Source organism: Culex pipiens, chromosome 3 (genome assembly GCF_016801865.2).
Source record: "Culex pipiens pallens isolate TS chromosome 3, TS_CPP_V2, whole genome shotgun sequence".
In the NCBI taxonomy this organism is placed as follows: domain Eukaryota; kingdom Metazoa; phylum Arthropoda; class Insecta; order Diptera; family Culicidae; genus Culex; species Culex pipiens.
The window spans coordinates 15,118,472-15,145,615 of NC_068939.1; the positions used below are offsets into that span (position 1 = coordinate 15,118,472).

The 27,144-nt window shown below is 37.6% G+C and overlaps 2 protein-coding genes across 5 annotated transcripts in view; one reads left to right on the forward strand and one right to left on the reverse strand.

The window, feature by feature from the left end:
- Window positions 1-15,748, forward strand: part of LOC120418047 (protein cycle) — a 42,792-nt gene extending 27,044 nt beyond the window's left edge. For 2 of the 4 annotated variants that reach the window (XM_039580297.2, XM_039580298.2), the window contains 8 exons: window positions 3,889-4,155; window positions 8,292-8,363; window positions 8,427-8,875; window positions 8,934-9,110; window positions 9,175-9,963; window positions 14,618-14,737; window positions 14,801-15,052; window positions 15,386-15,745. In XM_039580297.2, the coding sequence (XP_039436231.1) occupies window positions 3,889-4,155; window positions 8,292-8,363; window positions 8,427-8,875; window positions 8,934-9,110; window positions 9,175-9,963; window positions 14,618-14,737; window positions 14,801-15,052; window positions 15,386-15,549 (2,290 nt within the window). In that variant the 3' untranslated portion in view covers window positions 15,550-15,745. Of the gene's footprint in view, window positions 1-3,888; window positions 4,156-8,291; window positions 8,364-8,426; window positions 8,876-8,933; window positions 9,111-9,174; window positions 9,964-14,617; window positions 14,738-14,800; window positions 15,053-15,164; window positions 15,341-15,385 lie in introns of those variants that run through there. The other 2 variants (XM_052709288.1, XM_039580295.2) reach the window with 2 other exon arrangements.
- Window positions 15,749-18,611: 2,863 nt separating this feature from the next.
- LOC120418048 (probable cytochrome P450 305a1) lies at window positions 18,612-23,681 on the reverse strand. The gene is made up of 3 exons (XM_039580299.2): window positions 23,343-23,681; window positions 19,961-20,210; window positions 18,612-19,898 (listed from the first exon to the last, which is right to left on the reverse strand). The coding sequence occupies exons 1-3, from the start codon at window positions 23,431-23,433 to the stop codon at window positions 18,749-18,751; spliced, it is 1,491 nt and encodes a 496-aa protein (XP_039436233.1). The 5' UTR covers window positions 23,434-23,681; the 3' UTR covers window positions 18,612-18,748.
- Window positions 23,682-27,144: the final 3,463 nt, after the last annotated feature.

Genomic DNA, 27,144 nt, shown 5'->3' on the forward strand with positions numbered 1-27,144 from the left:
GCTTCTTTCCGCATCATTATGTGAAAAAATGACAAGTATTCTTATCTGTTGTTATAAATAAATAAAGAACGGTGAACTGAAAGCAATCCTAGTTTTATTCAAATATGACGAAAACTCGCTATTCGTACTTCACGATAATGACGAAAATGTGCCAACACATGGTTTTTTGGATCTACCTCCAGTGGGCTAAAACTTGCATGCGCTACGGTCGCAGTATTGTGCATTTTACTCTGGGTTAAAACTATATCAAAGCTCACTTCAGTCTAGAACCCCTTGATTAACCTTAAACAAGAGCTTTTCAAGAAACGTTGTTCTTGATCGAGAGCATCTCCAGAAAAGATGTTTTTCTAATAGCTTTAAGTAAGAACAAATAGATTTAACGAATTTCGCCATGTTTAAATGAAAAAAATAGCGACCTAGATGGACGCCATGATGATGTTTATAGCTAAACAAGAAAAGTTTGCTTCAATTTTATAAAAGTGAGAGTTATTCTGATAAAATAATGTATTCGGTGTTTTTTTTTTGGAGGTATCGCTAGAAATTGATTGGTGAAATTTTAATGGCAGGATATTCTTGATATGATTGGATCGATAATCAAACACTTATTTACATAATTATTATATTCTTATCACCGAATAAAGTTAGCCATTTGTCGTTTAAAGTTTCAAAGAATGGTTGGATTTAATAAAATAAATCTTGCACCCATATTTTCTTGATAAAATATAATTTATCCTGATCAAGAATAAACAAGTTTTATTTATGTTTTATTGCGGCTACCAAAAGATCTTCAATAAAGCTATAAGTTTGATTAGCTTTAGAATATGTTCTATTAGATCTCTTGAGAGTATCTGGAGAGTCCGTTAAAAATCAACAGCAATACTGTTTGGCTCTAGAACTCTCCTGAAATACGCTCTTGACAACCTCCTAAAATGGTCCATTTTACATTTAATGCTGCTTTAACTCTTCTTTATTGCTGCTTTCAGTATAAATCGGTTTTTTGCTCGAATCTTTCCAGAGACTCTTAAAAAATACTTCCAGAGTGAATTAAAACGTAAATTGTTACTTGGGCAATGACTTATCTGTCTCGGCAACCACAGCTTGGTGACCAAGAAGTGGTCAGAATTCGATGTATGACACATGTTGGAGATTTATAGTTTCATTTAACGAATGAACACATTTGTTTTGATGGTGTGATTTGGTGGTATTATTCTATCGATTTTGGAGCTGGGTTCTCAATAAATTATGAGGGAACGATTCTCTCGACTCTAAATTCTGGATGTAGAATCGATGGAAATTTTTAGTCAAGCATTTTTTTAATTGTTGATCAATACATTTTATTTGATTTTTGGATTAATTGTTCAAATGTTTTCCGAGTGGAATACATTTCTTATCGGGGGGATTATTGTTATTTTTTTATTATTATTTCGGAATTCAGTGACAAATGACCACATTTTGGCTAAAGTCACTCATAATAAATAAAAAACAGCTTCGGAATTTTATTTTTTCTAAATTTCATTCCTATAGTTGTTTTAAATTATTGAGTAACTCTTCCAGAAATTGCCTGCCTTGGATTTTCATTTTTTTGCTTTTTTTTAATTACTTCTCACTTTATAGGGGAATTCTTTATTACCAAAGAAGCCTGTTTGCGTCATTTGTTCATCACTAAAAGTTTCATACAAGTTTGATTGTTGTCCATAAAAAGAGGTATCTTGTATTTCGGGTAAATTTGGTGGTATCGGAATTTTGGCTGAATTTGGTGTTATTTCTAATTTTTACACAAAAAATTGATTTGCGCCAAAACGTTATTTTTGATTTTTTTTTCTGGATCAATAATATTTTTTTAGTTATGACTCAGTAAGGGCAAAAAATATTTTGCAGATTTTTTTCATCTTTTTAAACCACTAACGACCTCTGAATTGTAAATCTAGTAAGGCGCTTATCGAGATCCATCCCCTACCGATCAGAATTCCCAGCGAGCATTTTCACTCTTTGTAAAATTAATTGTTTTGATGTTTTATCGAAGTCAAAAAGAACTTAACACAAATTTGATAAAGTACACCATTTTTTAGTTTAATCCACCTTAACACTGGAACGCCCAACGCATGTCCAACTTACACGGACGCCCAAGCCTCCCAAAAAAGGTGGAACGGTAACTTCAACTCGCTGGTTCTCGGGCATTACTCAACCAATTGGGACGATTCTTCTTTCCAGTGATTTGTTAGGATGTCTAGATGATTCTAGAACTTTGCAGAACTTAATTTGATCAAGTATGTAATTTTTGCGACCAAAAACATCGTTCCAACTTTTTTTAAACGACTGTCTCCGCGGTATTTTTGGCGATTTTTTTTTACACGCGAAAAAAAAAGTTGGAACGATGTTTTTGATCGCAAAAATTACATACTTGATCAAATTAAGTTCTGCAAAGTTCTAGAATCATCTAGACATCCTAACAAATCACTGGAAAGAAGAATCATCTTTATTGGTTGAGTTATGCCCGAGAATCATTGAGTTGAAGTTACCGTTCCAACTTTTCTGGAGCCTTGGGCGTTGGAATGTTAAGTTTGAATTTTGAAACGTTAAGCAATGTTTCGGTTTTTCAATAGTGCTCATCCCAAGTAAAATTTTAGGAGTTCAAGTATTATTTAGCTCATAGGAGTTCAAGGCTTTACAATTGCATCTTAACAAACTCCTTAAAACCTTGATAAAATCATGTTTAAAACCTAGTCATGAGTTATGAAAAATGACATTTCATACGTCACCAAACAGGTTTTATTCGTTGTCTTGCCATCGATGTAACGAAGATGGTTTGCAAAAATGGCGATGAAGAAATAATTGATATTGGCGATAATTAAAACAACTTGAACAAATGTGCGGCTCGAATTCAGCTGCGGTTGGAATTTTTATCGAAGAATGTGAGGGAGATAGAGCCACAAAAATGAACTCGCTTCATCTAAAATAATTCTTCTGTAATTATAGTTTTCCATGCGAAAATATTTTATTGCAATTCTTAAAAAAAATGTTCAAAGCAAATTTATTGCATTTTCATTTTGATCTCATTCAATTTGACCACGCGTCTACCGCCATATTTATAAATTGCTATTTGGCCGCGATAAAAGCTTTTTTAGAACCTTGTTTTAAGTAAGCTTTTTGCTTGCCTTATGGCACTTGACAGCTACAACACCCTAGGTTTCAAAGAAGCATGCGATAAAATCGTTTGACATAGCATTGCCTTCGGGTTTTCAAGACTGCCTTAAAACTTTCATAAAACCTTCTTAAATCAGCCCAAGCTTATTGGTTGCTATGAATGCCGAAATAAAACTAATAAGCAATCAAGATGCTACCATGAAACCTCAATAAAACTAGATGGTGTCTAGTTGGTTTAAAAATGTTACTTGGGTGGGTTAGTCTGTCAATGGTCCAGTGATGTCAACCATAACGACGCTATTTTTGGTTCGCGGCACATTTTTTGTTTGTAGTGCTTTTCAGTTACGGAATTTGAAAAAGTTGTGTATGAAGGACTTGTAGAATGCACCACCAGCAACATTTCTTCAGAACATTATAAAGCTGTAAAATTTATACACAAAAAGTTAATGAACGCAAAAATTGCTTATTTGCTGAATAATGCCAATAACTGTAAGGAAGGCTTGGGATTAAGACATAATCGGAATAAAGGCTCAATATAAAATTTTAAATACAATGATCATTATTTTTCGAACGATAATCGATGCCCTTTGGATAACTACAGTTTAGAAACAACCTCCAACGTCTATTTTTTGTTGTAAAAAGGGATTTGTTTTTTTGAATAATGATTATCTCATACAATTTTTCCGGTCCTATTGATCATTTTGACTGATGATAGTTTTCTCTTTAAATGATCCCTTTTTGCAGTGCAAGTACCGCCGGAAATGAGCACCTGACGGCGACGACAGCCTCCTCGGTGATCTCGCTCGACCCGATGCAGGGCAGCAGCTCGGTGGTGGGCACAGCCGCGGTGGCTCATCAGCCGGGAGATCAGCAACCTTATCAACAGCACCACCATCAGCATCATCATCATCATCATCCCCAGCTGCACAGTCAGCATCCGGACACGGATGGAGGGGGCAGCGAAAATGATGGCGGAGGTGGCGGTAGCAGGAAGAGGAAATTTTCGTACAAGTGAGTACAAATTAGTATGAAGTTTAACAATATAATTTGGAGTAGTTTGAAGAAAAAAAACTATTTTCAAATGAAAACCGTCATTTTAAGGTGAAGGTGTTGTAATCACAAAAATTCCTCACTTGAAAGATTTCCCAACCCCTTCAATCAACTTTACTCCGTCTAGGGGAGTAGGTGGAAACTTTGGTCTTTTCAAAATTGTGACGAAAAGTTCACAGAAGAAATACCCAGCCAGCCTTTGACTTGTGGGGCTTCCTCAAACTTTGCGGAATGTTTTGAAAGAAACGTGTTAATTATCGCCTGGTTTTATGAGCAACATCAAACGAAGGAAAAACATTGCATAAGGTAAACGTTTGCTCACCAAAGACATTCACACTTCTTAAGAAGGAAGAATTGTGGGATTCTTGGGAAACATTTGAAAATGACTAAAAAGTGAGAACATTGTTTTTTTTTTTTTCAAATTATTTAACACAATCTGAGTTCAGGAAAGTTTGATTTCTAAGGATTTTCTTTCCGAATTCTTTATTTTTTTCCAAGTATTCAAAAAAATTTACTCCGTACTTGACGTCACACGACCAGAACCAATTGGCCATTGTCTCTCCAAGTTGCAAGGTAAAGCCAATTATGTAAAGCTAGCAGCCCTCGCAGTCTGGCGACGGGTTCGCGTTTCAGGAAGGGCGTTTGACGCAATTCAGAAGAGGAGTTGCGACGATGGGAAATGGGAAAATCTGGAGTTATTTTTTTAAATGTTTTGATTTTAATCAAAACTCAACACTTTTCCTTTAAAATTCATAAAAAAAATATTTTTGACAATTTTTAAATATTCTGTTGTCACAACAAACGTAAACAAACTCGAAAGAAAAATAAAACAAAAGAAAATTCGATGGAAAACAGGAAACACAGAAAATCCAGCTATGTAGTTTGTAATGAGGCGTTGTGGCAATGATGTAACGTAACTGGGAACAGAGTGCTCCACTGAACAGCACGGCGGTACGGATTTTGTGGGGTTTCGGCTCGTGGGAGGGTGAATCGGTAAGGTCGTGGGCTTTGGCGCTCCACGTTCATCCTGTTCTCGTTTGGTTGAACCTGAATTCCAGAATTATTTAATTTTTAAATTGTGTTTAGCTTATTGTCATGAACCTGACTTTTTTCTAAAGCAATTGCTCCAGGCTGAATTTTATTTTTAAGCAGGCTTTCTTTAATGAAGGAGAAGGAAAAACAAATAGGTCAGAAAACAATTGAAAATGCCTTGAATAACACCAAAATGAAAAACCAAAACGTTTATTTTAAGCTGTTATGAGCCAAGATCACATCAACACATTTCTTATGGTTTTGTAAATTAACTTAACTTATGTTTAAATTGTTTTTAATAGAAGCTTTTTCTTATGATTTTTGGTTCAATTTGTTGACAGTTAAATGTCAAGTTTGTAATAACAATATATTAGTAATAGAAAAAGTCAAATGCTGTTTTGATTTTTGTTAATGTCGATGTCAAATAATGTAAAAATCTTTATTTTCAAGGGACAAATTATTATTTTTGTTTTTCAACGTGTGTAAAGTAGTGCTTAAGCTCTTTGCATTTCTCTGTTTTCAAATTTATTATTCCTTCAAGATTGCTAATTCAATTTAAACCTTCAACATATTTTTTCAAGTGTTTAAAAGAATACATAAAAAAAACAAAGCCAGACATAACATAATCTCGTCATAGGCTACAGCTCTAGCTAATTAAAACTGATTATAAATATAATGTTTTTAGAGATGGAAAACCATGTACATACATTTAAAAATGGAAAATAAGACAAAATTAGAGAAAAAACACCTCCAAAATGGCAATTTTTCTAACATTTGTATAAAATTAAAAAATATTTTTCGATTGCATTTAAAAATGATTTAAAGAAAAAATAAAACGATTCATAAATAAATATTCTAAATTCATAATCGTGCAAAAAAGTCATCATGGCTGGTACAAATTTTAATTATGTCGACGAGGGTGGAGGGGAGATTTCAAACCTATTTTTTGAAATTTTGATGGAAATTATATCACAAAAAAACTTTATACCGCTATTATTACATGTACGTATATAAAGGGTGTTTCAGCCAAACAAAAAAGTTCTCAGATTACGGCAAACCGAGGTTCCCCTTGTAGAGGATACCCATAGGGACTCTCATGCCAAATATCAGCCCATTTGGTTGAGAATTGGCCTCCCGGGCAGACGGTAATAACAAAATTCATGCCATTTCAATAACAAATACTGTTAAAAGAACAGAAAGTGATATGGAATCTTTTTGAAAAATCCATTTTTGCATAAGGGTTTAATAACAGTTAATGTTATCATAACAAAATTTGCTATCGATCTGATGTTGATTGAGAGCTAAAACAACTTAGGAATAACATTTTTTGTTATGGAAGAATACCTCGAACTGTTATTGGGATGATCGGATTATTTGTTAAAATAACAAAAAATAATAACAAAGATTTGTTCGAAGAATATCTAAAAATGTTATTAGTATGTTATTACAATAACAATCCAATAACAAAAAAATCATAACGGGGAATAACAAATTTTGTTATAAATAACATAAATTGTTATTGACCTAGTATTTTGAAATAACAAAAAATGTTATTCCCACGTTATTTCCGTCTGCTCGGGCTGTCCCCAGCGGTTTAAAGTTTACATGGAAATTACTATGGGATTTCTGTGCCTTTCGTTCAATCGTTCCTACAGGTCTGGGGACAACATGGATTCACTCGGAATAAAGACAGGTGTGTAGGGGATGGTCCAATGAACACATTCCAGAAGGAATTAGGGATGTCCATTCTGTCCCCAAGGTGCGCATTGGATCGACGTCCGGTGTCTCCAAAACTAACGATTCATCCTTCAAAAGCATCGCATTTCCTTAGTATGCTATGACGGCTAGGTGAAAACCACGACGCCCATATCAGACGGTGAACACGTGGAGAGGCATCGATTGCATTATTATTACAAAATCATCATGCTACGTTATTACGTAGAGATGAAATCCTTACAGGAACATCAATAATTATAATTTTATTACTTTAAAGAATGTTTCTGAGCAAAATCTTTGGTGTATGCTCTGCCACGTGTTCACCGTCTGATATGGGGCGTCGTGGTTTTCACCTAGCCGTCATAGCATACTAAGGAAATGCGATGCTTTTGAAGGATGAATCGTTAGTTTTGGAGACACCGGACGTCGATCCAATGCGCACCTTGGGGACAGAATGGACATCCCTAATTCCTTCCGGAATGTGTTCATTGGACCATCCCCTACACGCCTGTCTTTATTCCGAGTGAATCCATGTTGTCCCCAGACCTGTAGGAACGATTGAACGAAAAGCACAAAAATCCCATAGTAATTTTCATGTAAACTTTAAACCGCCTGGGACAGGCCAATTCTCAACCAAATGGGCTGATATTTGGCATGAGAGTCCCGGTTTGCCGTAATCTGAGAACTTTTTTGTTTGGCTGAAACACCCTAATGTATAATATTATCAAAATATCAATCAGCAAAGGTTTTTTTTTTTAATTTTATTTAAAAAATTAAAATATACTTTATGCAATGTAGACTGATTTTACAAAAATTGATCGAAATAATTTAATTTTTTAGCAAAACATATTTCCCCCCCCTGATTTTTTGAGGGAATTTTGAAGAGGCAGAAAACTTGAAATAAAATGAGAATTGGCCTGGTAATCATTTTGTAAAGTTTTTTCAATGTTGATTTCTTCTATTCTTCTACCCACCAAAAATAAGATGACTGAGAAGTTCATTGTACCATTTGAGTGCTGAATTTATTTAATTTTTTTGCACTAGTAATTTTTGAAACTGTTTTGGCTTGTGAGTTAACCAAACTCAAGGACGCCATACTAAAGCGGAGAAACGAACGTTTCGCTGCAAAAAAAAAGTTGTTTGCAATTTGATGCTGAACTCGATTTTTTCAGCACCCTTCGTATTTACCTTACTCCGCAAATTTGAGGGTGTATTTTTTAGAATATCAGAAAATGTTAGAAGTTTAGTTTTTGTTTTTGGCACTGTTTGGTTCATGTTGAAAATTGATGCTGCACATATTGAGTTGAATGTATTTATCAAAAATGTAAATAAAATTTACCTTTTTGCAGTGACAATAGTGATATTGAGGACGACACGGGTGACGATGCCAAATCAGTTCGAACTACAGACGATAACAAAAAGTTAGTAAATCTGGTTTATTCTTTTAATTAGATAAAGCTTTTAAAAATACCCCACTTCCCCAGACAAAACCACAGCGAAATTGAGAAACGTCGACGTGATAAGATGAACACGTACATCACGGAGCTGTCGGCGATGATTCCGATGTGCCACGCCATGTCCCGCAAGCTGGACAAGCTCACCGTGCTTCGGATGGCCGTGCAGCACCTGAAGACGATCCGGGGCGCGGTCCACTCGTACACCGAGGGTCACTACAAGCCGGCGTTCCTGTCGGACCAGGAGCTCAAGATGTTGATCCTGCAGGCGGCCGAGGGCTTCCTGTTTGTGGTGGGTTGCGACCGGGGCCGGATTCTGTACGTGTCGGAGTCGGTGTCGCAGATCTTGAACTACTCGCAGGGCGATCTGCTCGGGCAGAGCTGGTTCGACATTCTGCACCCGAAGGACGTGGCCAAGGTGAAGGAGCAGCTGTCGTCGTCAGATTTGAGCCCGCGGGAGCGGCTGATCGATGCCAAAAGTATGACGGGGGGGTTTGTTTTGCTAGGGACTTTGTTTGAATTGTAACGTCTTTTCAGCAATGCTTCCGGTGAAAACTGATGTTCCTCAGGGGGTGACGAGGCTGTGTCCGGGGGCGAGGAGGTCGTTCTTCTGCCGAATGAAGTGCAAAACCAACGTTCAGGTGAAGGAGGAAGCCGAAAGTGGGAACACCTCGTCGTCGAGTTGCCATCGGAGGAAGGGCAAGGTCAATTCGGGTGAGTATTTTAGGGGAATTCCCGATTAGGTAGGTTTCTTAATTTAATCCTATTTCACTTCTAGACAAAAAGTATTCCGTTATCCAGTGCACCGGCTATCTCAAGTCCTGGGCTCCGGCAAAAATAGGACTCGAAGAGCATGAAACCGATGGTGAAGGAGACTCGTGCAATTTGTCATGCTTGGTGGCGGTTGGCCGGGTTCAACCGAGCCTCTTCCAACCCCCTATCGCTCCATCCGGCACCAACCTCAGCAATCAACGACCGACGATGGAGGGTGGAGGCGCCGGTACTGATCGTTCCGGAACCAACGGCTGCAAAGGGACCAGCCGAAATAATATTCCAAACCTGAGAAATGTACAATTCATCTCGCGACATGCCATGGACGGCAAGTTCCTGTTTGTGGACCAACGGGCCACGCTGGTGTTGGGCTTCCTGCCACAGGAACTGCTCGGCACGAGTATGTACGAGTACTACCATCACGAGGATATTCCTGCGCTGGCCGAATCCCACAAAGCGGCCCTCCAGGGGAACCAGTGCGTAACGACGCCGGTCTATCGGTTACGGATCAAGGAAAGTGGCTTCGTGCGGTTGCAAAGTGAGTGGAAGTCGTTCCGGAATCCGTGGACCAAGGAGATCGAATATCTGATCGCGAAAAACAATGTGATATTGTCGGAGTTGGTGGAGAGTGGGGGACCCAGCGGAAGGACCATGACCGGTGGGACTACCGTGCACGGAAGTAATGGCAACGGTGGAGGTGGTGGGAGTAGCAGCAATAGCACCGAACTCGGCGGTGGTGACGGAAACAACGAATCTAATAGACAAGGAACGGTTGGATATGATATTTTCAATAATTGTAAGTAATGGTTTGACTTTCGCGGATTTTGATGAAATTAGAAAAACGCTAAATTTTAATGAAAACAAATAAAAAAGTAACTAAAAGACATACAGTCATGCCTCGGTTTAGCACCGCATATGGGGGATGAGCGTGCTGACCGAATCAAGAGCTTGTGGGATTTTGTCATCCAAACTTCAAAAAAATTATAGTGTTTCCATTGCAATTATAATTTTTCCTGCATTTTAAAAAATCATTTTTTCCGAAAAAATACTCAAAATTATTGTTTATTTCTATATGGTTATCAAATGATCGGGATTTTTCATACATTTCGAAAGATATAACACACATTTTTGAAAATTCTAAAATTTTTACAAAACTACATAAGTTTTAAGAAAAAATACCAAAATTTTCAGTTTTTTACAATTTGGGTATCAAATGATGGGTTTTTTTTTCATACATTTCGATAGCAATCATATTTTTTGTGAAAAACTCAACATTTTCACAAATCTTTGTATTTTCGAAAAAAATACTCAAAATTTCAGTATTTTACAATATGGGTTTTAAATGATCGGAAATTTTTCATTCATTTCAATAGCAATAATATTTTTTTTATGAAATACTCAAAACTTTCACAAAACTACGTCTTGTAGAAAAAATACTGAAATTTAGTGTTTTTTTTTCAAATGGGCTTAAAATAATTCAGAATTTTTCATACTTTTCAATTGAGTTTTTTGGGAAATTACTCAAAATTATGACAAAACTACGTACTATTGAAAAATACTAGAAATTTCAGTTTTTATTATGTGGGTATCAAATAATCGGATTTAAAAATAACTGATTTTTTTTTAGTATTTTTTCGAAAGTTAGGCCGTTGCAAATATTTTTCAAAGTTTATGCCCCCCCCCCCCCCCCCCCCCCTTCAAAATTGGTCCGAAAAATCAGGGGGCAAAAAAATAATTTTTCAAAAACAAATTTATGAAATAACAATGTACAGCACCCCAGAAACTTTTTTTTTCTCGAAAAATTAAATTTTCGTCATTGCTTAGAAATTTTGGAAATCAATGATTAAAACACTTTTTGCCTTCCTCACTGAGGTAAGGCTATAATTCTGCTCGAAAAATGAACTTTTGCAATACAGCTCGTAGACCTATATTCATGTATACCTATCGACTCAGAATCGAAAACTGAACAAATGTCTGTGTGTGTGTGTGTGTGTGTGTGTGTGTGTGTGTGTGTGTGTGTGTGTGTGTGTGTGTATGTATGTATGTGTTCAAAATTCTTGCCAAGTTTTCTCAGCACTGGCTGGACCGATTTTGATCAAAACCGGTTGCATTCGACTTGGTTTAGGGTCCCATACATCGCTATTGAATTGTTTGAAGTTTCGATAAGTAGTTCAAAAGTTATATATAAAAATGTGTTTTCACATTTATCCGGATCACACTTATATGCATGTAAACTATGTCCGGATCCACCATCCGACCCATCTTTGGTTAGGTAATCGAAAAACCTTTCCAACGAGTCCAAAACATTGAAGATCTGGCAACCCTGTCTCGAGATATGTCCACTTAAGTAATATTTATGTACTTTTTGGAAGCCGGATCTCACTTAAATGTATGTAAACTATGTCCGGATCCACCATCCGACCCATCCTTGGTTAGGTAATCAAAAACACTTTCCAACGAGTCCAAAACATTGATGATCTGGCAACCATGTCTCGAGATATGTCCACTTAAGTGATATTGACGCACTTTTTTGAAGCCGGATCCCACTTAAATGTATGTAAACTATGTCCGGATCCATCATCCGACCCATCGTTGGTTAGGTTATCGAAAAACCTTTCCAACGAGTCCAAAACATTGAAGATCTGGCAACCTTGTCTCGAGTTATGATTACTTAAGTTATATGTGTGTACGTTTTTTTCTGGATTCAAAAAAATAGCTGAAATATGTGTCCAAACCACTCATATTACCTATTGTTGGTAAAAAGTGAGGAAGGCATCAACCACATAGGTGGATTAAGTTAGTTTTTTATTCAAATGTTGACACCGTGGCCTGTAATTTCAATTTTCAACTTTTTTTATTTTTTTGCCCCCCCCTCGACTTTGATCAGAGTCGAGGGACATAAACTTCAAAAAATATTTGCAGCGGCCTTAGTAGTTTTGTGAAAATTTCGAGTACTTTTGAAATATGTGAAAAAATCCCGATCATTGATACCCATACAATAAAAAACTTCAATTTTAAGTATTAAAAAACACAAAGCCTTGTTTTTACTTTCGAAATGTATGAAAAAATTCCGACCATTCGCTACCGATATTGCATTTTTTTTTAAAAATTTAGTATTTTCTTTGAAAATACGTAATTTTGAAAAAAAGCATTTCACAAAAAAATTTATTGCAACGAAATGCATGAGAAATTTCGGATTTTTTTATACCCATATTGTGAAATACTGAAAGTTTGAGTATTTTTTCGAAAAAACATATTTTCGTGAAAATTTTGAGCATTTCACAAAAAATATTATTGCTATCGAAATGTATGAAAAATTTCCGATCATTTGATACCCATACTGTAAAATAATGAAAATTTGATTATATTTTTTTCGAAAATGTGAAAAATTGAGATAATTTTGAGTATTTTCAAAAATGTGTATTTTAACTTACGAAATGTTTGAAACATCTCGATCATTTGACACCCGTGTAGTAGAAACAACAATTTTGAGTTCTTTGAGAAACATTGCATTTTCAAAATACAGGAAAAATACGTATTCTTGAGAAAAAATTTCATGTAACTGTGGACGTCATACGCCATGACCTGGATATTACTGCAGAGGGCATCAATCGACTTGGTAGATCTCAAGATATTCTTATCTCTGGGGTTCCCTACACACAAAATGAAAATTTGCTCGGTCTGTTCAGGAACATGGCAAACACACTTGGGTACAAAGATAATCAACTCCCCATGGTCTCGCTCAGACGTATGGCTCGCGACCCTATCGCACCCGGAACGATGCCTCCAATCGTGTGCCAATTTGCCCTGAAGAACGTTAGAGACGAATTCTACCGCAGTTACCTCAACCTGAAGACCCTCAGCTTGCGCAACTTTGGATTCGACAGTGACAACCGTGTGTACATCAACGAAAACCTCACCGAGCAAGCCAGGCAGATTCGAAGTGAGGCTCTGAAACTCAAGAAGAAGGGGAGGCTGCTGAGGGTTTACTCCAGAGACGGCGTCGTTTTCGTGAAGGGACCTGGTGCTGCTGATGCCGTCGCGTGCCACACGCTGGACAAGCTGTTCCACCACGTCAAATAACCTTTCCTCAAAAGCGCTCTCTCTCCTTCCCCCACCTCCTTTGTTTCCCTTCCTTGAGTTTTTTCCGTGAATCCCCACCCCTCCTGAAAGTCAATTTGTGAAAATAGTTCACCAATCAAACCTATCCTCGCTAAATCATTCATCCCGCCTCGATTTTCCCTTGAATCCGATCCCTTATTTCCCGTGAATCCATCCTTCCTGAAAGTCTGTTGCTGAAGAAAAAAATACTACGCTTGCTGATCAAATTGTTGCTGATGATGTCTGCTGTTGTTGCTGATGACGGTTTGCTGCTGCTGCTGATGACGGTTGCTGATATCGCTGTTTTACGGATGCTGCTGTTGCTGGTGAGGTCGGCCGCTGTTGTCGATGACTGTTGTTCCTGTCGGCGATGTCGTAAGCTACCGTTTTTGCTGTAGTGCTGGTACTACCGTGCTGGATGCAGAGGCGCTATCAATGGCCGTAACTTACTAAGATAGTTGTGTTACTTTTTGTTTGATTGATTTAATCCTAGACGGCCCATATTTCAAGAAAAGTGAATTCAATAATTAGTTATAAGATATGCTTCTCAAATCCTAGTTGTAATTTTCGTGTGGTGGGTATGGCAGTTGGGTTTCCTCTGAAGTCAATTTGCAGTTGGTTCTACGATGTTGAATAGTGGATCCGTTCACAACACCCTTTCAAATTCATTCATTCCACGTGCGGTCATCAATGCTTGTTTAAATAATGAAAAATTGAATATTTCCCACATCAATGTTCAAAGCCTTTGTGCTCGACACTTCACTAAATTCAATGAACTTAAAATGTCTTTTATTGACAACAAAATTGATATCATTTGTATGACAGAAACTTGGTTAAGTGATAAGATTACCGATTCGATGATTGAAATTGATAATTTCCAACTGGTTAGAAATGACCGAAATCGACAAGGAGGAGGTATTTGTGTATATTATCGAAAGAATTTGAATTGCCGCATTGTTAGTAAATCGATATCTTCTCCATACTTTCATACAACTGAATTTTTGTTGCTGGAAATGCAGTGCGGTTTGAACAAATGTCTACTAGGAGTTTACTATAATCCACCAACTTCTGATTGTTCTGGTCTTCTGGCATCCCACTTTGAAGAGTATAACATAAAATATGATTCAACCTTTTTTATAGGTGATTTCAATACTAATTTGATGAAAGATTTTTTTTTTAAATTTGGTTGATTTTTTATTGGATTATAGCCAATATCTCCCATATAGCCAAAGTCCCATAAGCGATGTGCTTCAGTTAAGCACTGGGCCGTGTTTAACCGAGGCAACTGCACGAATCATTACCGGGGCATGACTGTAACACTTATCGAGATCTTTTCCTCGTCATTGCAGCTGCAAATGGCAGAGAAATACAACGAATGATAAACTCGCACGTGGAGGCTGGCAAAATCGGGCGACAGATTGCAGAGCAGGTTCTGGACCACCAACGCAGGACGGGAGAATCGTCTGCTGGTGAGCAAAAATCAATAAAATAGAGAAATTTCATTAAATTAAACGTTCAATAAACCTACACAGAGAGCAGTCCGGACCCGGCGGAACCACCCGGTCTTCCAGGAAATTTCACGCCGGCTATCATCCAGGAGGCGAGCAACCTGCCCAGCGAGGCCATCGCCGCCGTTGAACGCACCCTGGCCCTGTCGTCGGGCGTCTCGCCGGCCTCCTCCTCGGGTGGGGGAGCCCCCGGAACGCCCCAACGGGTCAACGGTACGCTGCCCGGGTACAACCACGTCCGGAACAACTCCAACTCCATCATGAGTCCCGAGCACGGTAAGCTGCTGCCGAGTTCCTTCTAATGACCTCCTGGCGTTTAGTTTTCCCACTGGTTTCGTTGTTTACCCTATTTTTTTATTTCTCTTATTTGTTTATTTGTCTAGTTTAGTTCCTTATTCGTTCTCATATTCATCATTCGTTCTCAATTTATTCGTTCAATATTACTCTTTGTTATCAACCATTAATAGTGAATAAAAATGTCATAAGAAACTTACCTAGTTTGGCATTCATTACACCCACAACCACACACGTTCACATTCACACTTCGTCGCAAACAACCAAATGGATCTGCCACGATAGAAACGACCTGGTCTGTTTCTTCCTTTGCAGAGGTACCGCACGTCCAGGTCAACGCCAGTTCGGCCGCGGCTGCCGCTGCCGCCGCCGACGGGAATGACGAGGCGGCGATGGCCGTGATCATGAGCCTGCTGGAGGCGGACGCCGGGCTCGGTGGCCCAGTGGACTTTTCCGGACTGCCGTGGCCGCTGCCCTAGAGGAGGACAGCAATCGAGTCATTCCGAACCCATCAACCACGTAGAAGAAAAGACATCATCAATCCATCAACAGCAACAACTAACCACGCAATGAAATTAAGTTACCAACTTTTTAGTGAATGATAAGGTAGACAAAAAGTATACAAATTATTTCTATTTTGTGTTTATTGTTTAAAATAATTGAAATAAAACAAATATTTTTTGTTGGACTTGTTTGAGTGTGGGGTTCGTTTCTTTTCGATGCGTCGAAGTCACTGGGGCTGCTCATGCGCACTATGCAATGTTGTTAATTGAATTTCGTCAACCAGATGGCAGTGTGGTTGTTAAAGGGGGAAACTTCATTAAAAGTTTTCTTTTTTAATTATTTGTGTGGTAAAAAGCGCTAACAGGGTGTTAGAGTTTCCCGGAAAAGGGAAAAAAATATTTTGAAAATCCCGGAAGTTTTAAGAAATTTCAAAAAAGTTAATAATAACATCTAAAACATTTTTATTAGTTATATGTTATCCTTAGAGCTTGAAATATTGAAATAAGGCCGATGCAATTTTTCAAAGTTTAAGTTGTTTGTTTTTATTTTATGCCCGAAAAAATCAGGGTTAAAAAAGAATTTCTGTGAAAATAGATTTGCAATCAAAAGCATTTTCCTTGTATTTGTAATCACTTTCAACATGTTTGGACTCGCTAAATCTGTTGTATGCATCTTGTGACAACGACCATTTAGTACTTTTCGAGAAAATCGATTTTCAATGCTTGATGGTAAATATTTCCAAAACTATGAATGATAGAGGCAAACTTTTTGAAGCAATCGGTTCGTATACAGGGGTTGGACAAAATGAATGGGACAGGCCATTTTTTTTTGTCTAAATTCAAATGCTCATAACTTTGCGAAAATTCAACCGATATTGATCATTTGAAAGGTTTTTTTCGGGACCGTGAGAAAAAGCTACTTTTTTCAGTGAGTGCCGTTTTAGCTTAGATGAGATTGAGATTCTTGAAAGTACAACTAATAACCATAACAATCCGTTGAAAATCCGCTGAGATATGGCCATTTCCGTAAAAAAGACCCGGAACAGGTCTCTAATATGGCCAATTCTTGATTTTAATCAAAATTCGTCTTGCGATGGCTCAAACTTCAGGAATTCTATGAAAGATGCTTTTCGGATACATTATTTTTAGAATTTTCGATTCTGGCCACTTTCGGAACATCCCAGAAGCTCCCCAAGGGAACCTCTTTGGCATAATTTGCCACAGGGAATCGACTGTAGGAGCTATCAGAATCTTCCAGCGAACAGGTTTCTGAAGGAATGACTATTTTGTAGAAGTACATGATTTGTGATGACAAAATAATATTATAATTAAAGTTATTTATATCATTAATTTCTCTGGACACTTATTGAATTCAAATGGGATGCCAAAAAAGCCAAACCAACTTTGAAACATTTTAAGTTATTAGAATGCTGAAAATTTCAATTTTGAATAGCACATATACTGCCGCTCGAAGCAAGTCTGTCCAATATGTAATTTCGTCAATTTCGAAGTAATGATGCAGTTTGGTTCGAAATCATGTGACCTATCAGAAAACCAATAAAATTTAGTACTTTGTTCCAGAAAACTGTAGAAAATTCACTTTTTCGAAAAATTCTAACACGTAGCCTTATGGGCGGGACAAATTTGAAGTGCGTTTTTCTCGGCTTGCTGTTTTTACATATGGGACGGATTAGATTCGAGCGGCAGTATAGGGGAACTATACCCTTTCTAAGCCTATTTCTATTATCGGCCTATCAGCACTTTGATCATGAATTACAGCTTTCATAAAATGTTTTTGACTGTTCCAAAGTAATAAATAGCTCAAATAAAAGTGAGCAAGCAACTCTCGATTGTTGATACGTCTGAAAATGTTGATTTAGTAGCGGAAAACGGCAAAAGTGATGAGAATTGGTCGAACGGAATAAAATGAGTATATAATATGTTAAAAATAAATCAAAATTTAAAGCTGTTTGCGGTGCCTCAATGGCGTAGTAATGGTTGTTGCAAAAAGATGTTAAGGTTTGAAAATAGTAGTTTATGCAACAAGTTGTAAAAAGAGGATTTTTTCAGCACGAGTCGTACATTTATTCAACGAGGTTCACCGAGTTGGATAAATACGACGAGTGCTGAAAAAATCAAGTTTTGCAACGAGTTCCATACAACATTTTTTGCAATTTCGAAAAACACCCATAGAGTGAAATTTCAAGTTGAATTTTCATGTATTTTGTCAATAAATCGTTTAAATAAAAAAAAATGTTGAAAAGTGTTACTTTTCGAAACAAGTGCTGAAAAGTTCAACTTTTCAGCACCCATTTCAGTGCTGAAAAGTAGAACTTTTCAGCATTTATTTTGAAAAGTGTTGCTATTCGATTCTGTTATTTTTGGTACAGAAAAGTAGGCTATTTCGTCGTTCAAGAATGACAGGAAAAGTAAGTAGTTTCACGACGGAATTGCAAAAAATATTTTTAAACAGTAATTGGCATAAGCAATGAGAAAAAGTCAAACCAATCCCAGATGTTTATGGCAAATTTTGAAGTTCTTCAAAAGCCCCTTCGAATGCAACTAAGAGAGTTGGAATTGATGAAGTTTTACGAAAATGCAAGCAATTTTAAATTTTATTTGTTTATCGGACCTCAAACTTCTACCGAGCTGAACCAGCGTTTATGACTGAAAGGCTCGTTAATAAAGACAACTAACTAACCTCAAACTTCAAAGCCGTTTTACCCCACTTCGCTTTGTCGTAGAGGGCTCACATTTGGCATGAGTTCCTCTCATGTATTGACAAACAAACGCTTGAAAGTTTGAAAGCTCAAAAATAGCAAAAACCGAAGCGCACCTATTTTACGGGTTAAGCTCATAGTTGGGATTCGCGGATCATGCCCTGAAATGCTCACCAAATTGACCCGTTTTGTTACATGCGAATGTTCACTCCATGGATTGGGTGCAAGGCAAAAAGGCATTTGTATTATTTCTTTCATAAACTTATTTTAATAGGTCCTTTTTGGTGCTGGGAGCTGGTTAGAAATGAGTCGGTAACATTTAGATTATCTGGATTTAAAAAAAATAGTTTATTGTTTAAATTGCTGAGAAATATATCCCTCATGATTCTAGTTCGTTTTTGCATATGGCACAATTTTGATAAATTTCATTTTTCCTACATATAAAGAAAAAAAAATCATCTCTTCCTAAACACTACTTTGTACGGCTTCGGCGACAGCGTAATCCCAGGCAGCAGCTTGAGCTGGGGTTCCTCCGAACCTTCCGCGTTGTGTAAACTAAACTTTTGCAAAATTCCCACCACGAACATAAACATGCACGACCGGGCCAGCGATTCCCCCAAACAGCGGCGTCGACCAAGCCCGAACGGCGTCAGTCGTTCCGTGTTGCAGATTTTGCTGTCCGCGTCGAGGAATCGCTCCGGACGGAAATTTTCCGGATCTCCCCAGTGTTCCGCGTCCATGTGGACCGTTCGAAGCCCCATCAGGATGGTGGTGTTTTTGGGGATTTGGTAGCCTCCGAGGGTGCACTTGTCGAGTGTTCTCCGCGGGCCACTCACCGGGACGATGTGGAAGAAGCGTTGGACCTCCAGGAGGAAGGCTTCCGTGTAGGGGAGGTTGGTTCGATCGATTTGCTGGGGCAGTTCGTCCGGTTGAAGGTTGTGATCGATTTCCTCTTGCATTTTCCGTTGAATTTCAGGCTTCAACACCATCATCATGAAGGCTAGATCGATGGTAACGCTGGTCGTTTGTGAACCGGCTATGAAGATGTCCAGGATGATCATCGTGAGCTGAAGATTCGTGAATGTCGTGCTGGGATCATCTTTGTGTTCCTTCATTTCTTTGATGTAGGCATAGATCAGGTCGTCGTTGCATTTGTCCTCGCTGTAGTCCAGGTGATGCTTGTCGATGGTGATCATGAAAAATTCGTTCAGCTCTTTGTTGAATCGTTTTAGCAGATTGTAGCCGGTCCACTCGGGAGCCACGTGCCGTAGCCAAGGCAGTTGACTCAAGATTCCACCGGACATGTCGAAGGCCTTGGATCTACTTTGCAGTAGTTGGAGCAATCGGGTCAACCGTTCGTCATTCCTTGGAATTCTCGACCCGGTCGTGAAAGTCCACAGCACGTTGATGACACTGGTCGGCAGAAGACTTCCCGGCCACACAGGTTCCTCCTTAAGATCCCTGATGATACCGGTAAGTTCGTTGAGCTCGTTTTGAATCTGCAGCTGCATCGGTTGCCTTCCGTACCCGGCTTGACGAAGGTGTCGTGTCACAAAGTTCCGGTGTTCAGCCCAGAACGGTCCATCGGTGCAGGTCACCCCCAATCTAGAATAAGACCAAAAACATCATCAAGTGACTACCAAGATGACCCTTAGTCCAACGCTCACCTGGTGCCCATGGTTCGCAGGCGGATGAAGAAATTGTTGGGTCGACCGTCGAACACCTCCTTGCTGTGGACTTCGCGGACGGCTGCATGTTGCAGGGCTACCACTACGTACTCGCGGCCGAGCTTGAGTCCGATGACGGGACTGCGGTACTGTTCGCTGAGCGCCTCGAATGCCAGGTGTTGTCCGCCGATGGAGCGCGCAAGGCGACGAAGTTCCGGGGTGTTACCGACGATCGGGAGCCAGCGGGGTCCTGGAATGAGGGTATTGAAATACATATACATATTTAAAATAAGGATTTATTTTTGATATTTTACTTTTGTCTATTCTGTTTGGTATACTTTTTCCTCATTAACATAAATAATCCATTTTTTTTTTAACTTTCCAATTATTGGCATGTTGTTTTTTTTGTATTTTTTTATCCATCTGAAACTTTTTTGGTGCCTTCGGTATGCCCAAAGAAGCCATTTTGCATCATTAGTTTGTTCATATAATTTTCCATACAAATTTGGCAGCTGTCCATACAAAAATGATTTATGAAAATTCAAAAATCTGTATCTTTTGAAGGAATTTTTTGGTCGATTTGTTGTCTTCGGCAAAGATGCAGGTATGGATAAGGACTACACAGAAAAAAACATACACGGTAAAAAAATTGGTGATTTTTAATTTCACTTTTTGTTACTAAAACTTGATTTACAAAAAAACACTATTTTTAATTTTTGTATTTTCTGATAGAAAAAAAAACGAAGTTGACTTTTTAGCTGTCGGCCACATATTTTAACTACAAGGACTTCGCCGCACTGGGCTCCTAAGTGTTTGAGTACGGCACGGAGCGACGGCGCCGGATACCCATACTTGCACTTAGAATTTTTAGAGCGCCCGCCGCGGGACTCGAATTAGCAACCACTGAATTTTGAGTCCAGTGCGCGGTCCGATTGATCCACACGAGCGGGACGATTTTTTGATATGGACATCAAATGCAAACTTTTCAGAAATTTCCAGAACGGGCAAAAATCATTGACCGAGTTATGATTTTTTGAATCAATACTGATTTAAAAAAAATCGAAATACTGGTCGCAAACATTTTTCGACTTGATTTTTCGATGTAAAATTGAATTTGCAATCAAAAAGAACTTTAGTGAAATTTTGATAAAGTGTAAAGTGTTCAAGTTATAGCAATTTTATGTATTTTTTGAAAATAGTCGCAGTTATTCATTTATTAAAATCAGTGCCCATGATTGCTCACCCTTAAAAAAAATATTTTTGAAGAGCTGAAAAAAATCACTATATTTTGCTTTTTTGAACTATGTTGATACGACCCTTAGTTGCTGAGATATTGCCATGCAAAGGTTTGAAAACAGGAAAATTCAGGTTTTCTAAGTCTCACCCAAACAACTCACCATTTTCTAATGTCGCTATCTCAGCAACTAATGCTCCGATTTTCAATGCAAAAATATGAAACATTCTTGAAATTTTCCGATCTCTTCGAAAAAAAAATATTTTCGAAAGAGAATCTCCTTCCGACAATAACCAATAACTCCGAAAAAAGACTGACAAAGCTGAAAAACAGGGCTCACACCCTGTTGGGGCCTAAAAGGGCGCGGCAGACAGCTGGAGACTGACAGAGGTGTAGAAATTATACAATCCTTTAGAATTGTATAATTGATAAACAATTTCCCCCTTGTGACGTAGTTCTGTTCTTCCACTATCTACATCCAATCTCCGCCATTACAGCATACCGTCCACTGCCCTGATGCTCCCTCCCCAATCCTCGGCTTTGATTCTAACTACTCATAAAAAGGAAAATCATAGTTGAGAAAAGGTCAATGCGGATGGAGAGCAAATCGAGCTCAGTATCCCCTCACGAAGACTGGTAGTAAGTGTGAAAAAAGCAATGAAAAATGTAAAGAAAGATTAGAAGAAAAATGAAAAGATAGTATGTCAATGCGGATAGATCGATGATCCCCTCACAAGGATATATAAGTGACAGATAATAGGGAAAGCAAAAGAAGAACAGAAAATTAGGATTAGAAAATAGTCAATGCAGATGGATAGCAAATTGAGCTCAGTATCCCCAAACAAATTAAATACTTTAAATACATTAAATAATTTAAATACTTTAAAAACTTTAGATACTTTACCTAGTTTAAAAACATCAAATACTTTAAATACCTTTAATAGTTTTTATAATTTAAACACTTTAAATACTTGAAATCTTTTAAAAACTGTAAATACTTTAATTTCTTTAAAAAATTTAAGTACTATAATTACTTTAAAAACATTAAAAACGTTAAAAACTTTAAAATTATATGGACAAACTAATGATGCAAAATGGCTTCTTTGGGCATACCGAAGGCACCAAACAAGTTTTAGACGGACTAAAAAATACAAAAAAAAAAAAAAATGAATGACCGAAATCTCAGAGAATTGCTCATTATTAGAGCGAAACCCTCAGAGTTGGGTCTAAGAGGGTTAACATTCTAAACCCCAAAACTGATATATTTTTTTTATTTGGAAACATTAGAAAATTGTTCAAACTGCAGCAAGTCATCTTCACCTATTTTAAAAGAATGTATTTACAGAAAATTAAGACTGGTTTCAGTGTCTTTGAAATATTGGAATCAAGTTTTTCCGAAGCATTTTTTTTAATAAATTAGTAGTAACCTACCTCCAGTATAAATGCTAAGTCAAAATATATATTGTTAGAGCAAAAATAGTTCTATCAAAATCAACCAAAAACACGAATGAACTCAAACGTGAATCGTCTAATTCCGGTTCATTCACCAAACAAGTGGCCGAAATAAAATCAAAACAAGGAAGTGCACGCGAGCGAGCTCGTCAGAGAAACATGTGCATCAGCAGAGTGGCGTCCATCGTCGGCTGATAAGCAGAAAATAAACTTTTTCTAGCTTGGTTGTGCGAGTATCAGCGATTCCCTAACCCTTGGCTCAACAGTTTTCAAGAGGAGTACAGCAATTTATAAAATAAAAATATAAATTTTTCACATTTTTTTATTAATCTTCTATTTTTTCAATAATTATATAGATTTTGTTGATTAATTTATTTCTGACAGCTTTCTACGCTGAATAAAGCTTATCTTTTCTTGTTAAGGCCTAGCAAACAGCTGACAGCGCAAAATTCTTACTCATACTGCTTTGCAATTCCACTGTGGCGATAGTGATTTAGTTATTACGTAAAATTCTCCGATAGAGCCTCGTGCCGGTTTGGCAGAGAAAACGGCATTGTGGGAGTCCGTTCTGCTGATAACGCATTGAATGGGAATGACAGTTGAATGGATGCCAATTGGCGGCATTGTTCGGGCGACCGACCGTTGACACCCGAATAGTTGCCAAGCAAAAAAGAAAGGGAGGGTATTCTTAATCACCTGGTGGATAGTTGGCCGGTCTGCGGATCTCCTGAAGCAAGTATCCAACGAGTGCGATCACTGCAAGTGCCACCAGTATTACGAGCACCATGTTGCTTACTATTTAGAATTTATCAAATTTCACTTAAAACATCAGCTCAAATAACTGCTCAGCATTCTTCACGCGTTCCACCAACAAGACACAATTCCCGCGAATTTCAACAGCTTATGAAATTCTTCCTTTTTTCGCTGAGCGATGTTCTCGATTACACAACCACTAAGCTATCACTAGTTCGACCGGCTCAGCCGATCCGATCCGCACGCGTCGATGACTTCGAGCGAACTGGCGAGACATTTGCTCACCACAGAACTATAGTGCCGCTGAGGGTGGTGGGTGTTTAGCAGCGCGATGAACTTGAATTAGATTCGAGGCGATTGAAGCTGATTAGGGGTGCTCTGAATGAAAATAAATCGATTAGGTATTGTATTTTACAGTTGTTTTTTTTTCTGGAATTTCTCGTTTGTAATTTATATATGGATTAATTGAGTTTCCTTAAATATCATGGAAACCAAACTTACAATAATTAAAACTAGGAAAACCAACCCTCGATGTTTACTTGATCTATTTGCTTATCAAAATGAGTTACAAATATTACACGCTTCGCAATCTTATAAACATCATAACCTTACTCTCAATCTAGGTATAATGGTTGGAATGCAAGGCTTGTGAATGGTAAACATGTTAGTTGAAAATACATTGTAATCGTTCAAATAATAATGCTATGTACCTGTTAACTAGATTTACTCTTAAACTAGACCCTTTAAAATTGTTTTTTTAACATCCGATTTTATTGTACCTTGTGCAAGATAGATTTTTCAAAAGAAGGTGAGTTGATACCTGTGAACGTGAGTTGTTTATTCGTGTCCAAAAAGTATGTTCTATAAACAAGGGTGGAATTGACTAAAACTTACCATAATACAAAAAATAGGCTTTTAATAGATTGACTCTTTACCTGATAATTTAAAATTCAAATTCCAATGACTGTCAAATAATTTCCAATGTACCTAACACTTTAGGCAAAATGGATAGAATTTTTCAAGAAAAAAATATCATAGAAATTTTAATCTAATAATTTTCAATAATACTGCCATAGTCTGGACAGTATAACATTAAACCAATGTATTTATTTGCATAGTTAGTGTTGATTGATACAGATGTTGTCATAATCTTCAGGCTTCTGTAGAAATATGACTTTGAAAAGGTGAACAATACACATTAAATTATTTGTAAATATGGATTTTTTTTTGTCAAAAACTAAAATTTTAGTAAAGTATCGTATTTTTTCGAAAATACTACAATTCTGATTATGGACAGCAAACTAAGCGACATTTTGTTTGTGTTTTCACTTTATTTGAGTTTTTTTTGTTAAAAACTAAAATTTTCACAAAAACCAGCATATTTTGAAAACTTCAGTATTTTCGAATATTTTGTAAATAATTTAGTATTTTACAAAAAGCGAAAAAGCATACAAATTTGCGTTTCGTTTAAAAAACATTTGGAAAATTTAGAAAATATGAGTATTTTCGACCGTGTGGGGTAAGCGTGGTTGCCTCTCACCCAGTCGGCCTGGGTTCGATCCCAGAAGGTCCCGGTGGCAAATTTTGAGACGAGATTTGTCTGATCACGCCTTCCGTCGGATGGGGAAGTAAATGTTGGTCCCGGTCTAACCTAGAGGTTAGGTCGTTAGCTCAGTCCAGGTGTTGGAGTCGTCTCCCTGGGTCCTGTCTCGGTGGAGTCGCTGGTAGGCAGTTGGACTAACAATCCAAAGGTCTTCAGTTCGAATCCCGGGATGGATGGAAGCTTAGGTGTAAAAAGAGGTTTGCAATTGCCTCAACAATCAAGCCTTCAGACACCTAGTTTCGAGTAGGAATCTCGCAATCGAGAACGCCAAGGCAATGCTGTAGAGCGAATAATTTGATTTTTGATTTTGAGTATTTTCGAAAAATGCGGTATTATGTAAACAATTTTGAGTATTTATATTTTGAAACTTACAACATTACAAAAAAAATATATTCTTAGTGAAAGCATTGAAAATTAAACATGATATGGTTGAATTAAGTCGATTTCAGAGTGATTTAAAAAAAATGAGTTATCGCTTATTATTGATAGATAAGATTATCAAAATAATGATAACGATAGAATCATTACCGTTGTCGTTTATGAGACGATAATATTAAGGACGATAATTTTATCGATTAACAATCTTGGTTGAAAAAACACATTTACGACTTTTTTTTAAAACAGGACGCCGTGAAATTGCCGTTAAATATTGTTTTTATAATGTCATGTTGTAAATTTTCAACGTTTTTGCCAATAAAAATTACTTGTCCTAGCGATTACTATTGATAACTGCATAAACCCTCTACAACACAATCCAGTTTTTAGGCGGGCTGCGATCTAAAAATTCACCAAAAATCCATTTTGAACAAATTTTGGCATTGAATAAAAAAAAAAACACTTTAAACTTTCGAAAATTTCAGATTTGGAAGTTTTACTTGGTTTATGTGACTTTGCCAATGTTTTTTTCATTTTTTCTAGGGTCAACTTTGGCCACGGACGAACGGACATAGGGACGTGGCGTTACATCGTGTTGCCACCTGGTTTTTTTAAGCGCAAGAGTGTAAAAGTGCTGAGTCATCGTCTAAAAATAGACGGCGTCCTATCTCGCCCAGCAAAATGAAGTCGATAAAGTAGTCGGTTTCGATGAGAAAAACTGGAAAACGTGGTCTAAAAATAGCGACGCCATCCCCCTATGACACGGGGTTCCAAAAAGTGAAGCCGGTTTTCTTTTATTTCTTCTTGGCGCAAACCTGCGCAAGCGAGATCGCTTGTGTCAAAATCATCGCGCCACGTGGTTTCAAATATAAATAAAGCCAGATGATGCTGCAAATTCATGGGCCATTTTTTGAAGTGGTCGTATACAATTTTATTAATTTTTCGGCAATTTTAGTAAAAAAGATGAATTACCTAGAATCATAAAGACAAACTTTATGCCAAAAAACTGTTTCTAGTACCATACAAATGCTGAATATTTTGATTAATCTAATCTTCTCTATCTTCTATATATACAAAATTTCGATGGTTTTGTTCGAACGCGAATCAGTTCAATACGGAGCGTCTGATCGAGGTGCTTTTTGTTGCGATGGGTTCGTATAAGCCCAAGGAAGGTTCTTACGCTCACTAATTGGCACTTTGGCCACTCTGGAACCGATTCCGGAGCATCGGCAAATTGTATGGAGAAAGTTACGTAAAATCATATTTTGATCACAGGAGGCTGAATAGGCAAAAAATCAAAAAACGTCAACAAACATAAAAAGGCAGAACGAAGTTTGTCGGGTAAGGCTTGTATATATAAAAAAAAAATCGACGGTTTTGTTCGAACGCGAATCAATTCAACACGGAATGTCGGATCGAGGTGCTCTTTGTTGCGTTGGGTTCGTATAAGTCCAAGGAAGGTTCTTACGCCAAAAAGTATCAACTTTGGCCACTCTGGAACCGATTCCGGAGCATCGGCAAATTGAATGGGAAAAATTACGTAAAATCAAATTTTGATCACAGGAGACTGAATAAGCAAACAAGCTAAATACGTCAAGAAACGAAAAAAAAAACAAGACGAAGTTTGTCGGGTAAGGCTTGTTATTTCATAAGACATTTTGAGAAATCATGCGTAATCGTTCGATGCTACTTCGACAACTTGAATGTAGATGGTGCTAGTGATAGTTTGCTTCAGAAATTTAAAGAAAATTTGTTCCTGGTGTCATG

Coding starts and splice junctions, on each gene's coding strand:
- LOC120418048 (XM_039580299.2), bottom strand. CDS start 23,433: ATGGTGCTCGTAATACTGGTGGCACTTGCAGTGATCGCACTCGTTGGA. Junction 20,211..23,342: donor ACCGGCCAACTATCCACCAG/GTGATTAAGAAT, acceptor CCCTCATTCCAG/GACCCCGCTGGCTCCCGATC. Junction 19,899..19,960: donor CTGCGAACCATGGGCACCAG/GTGAGCGTTGGA, acceptor GTCTTATTCTAG/ATTGGGGGTGACCTGCACCG.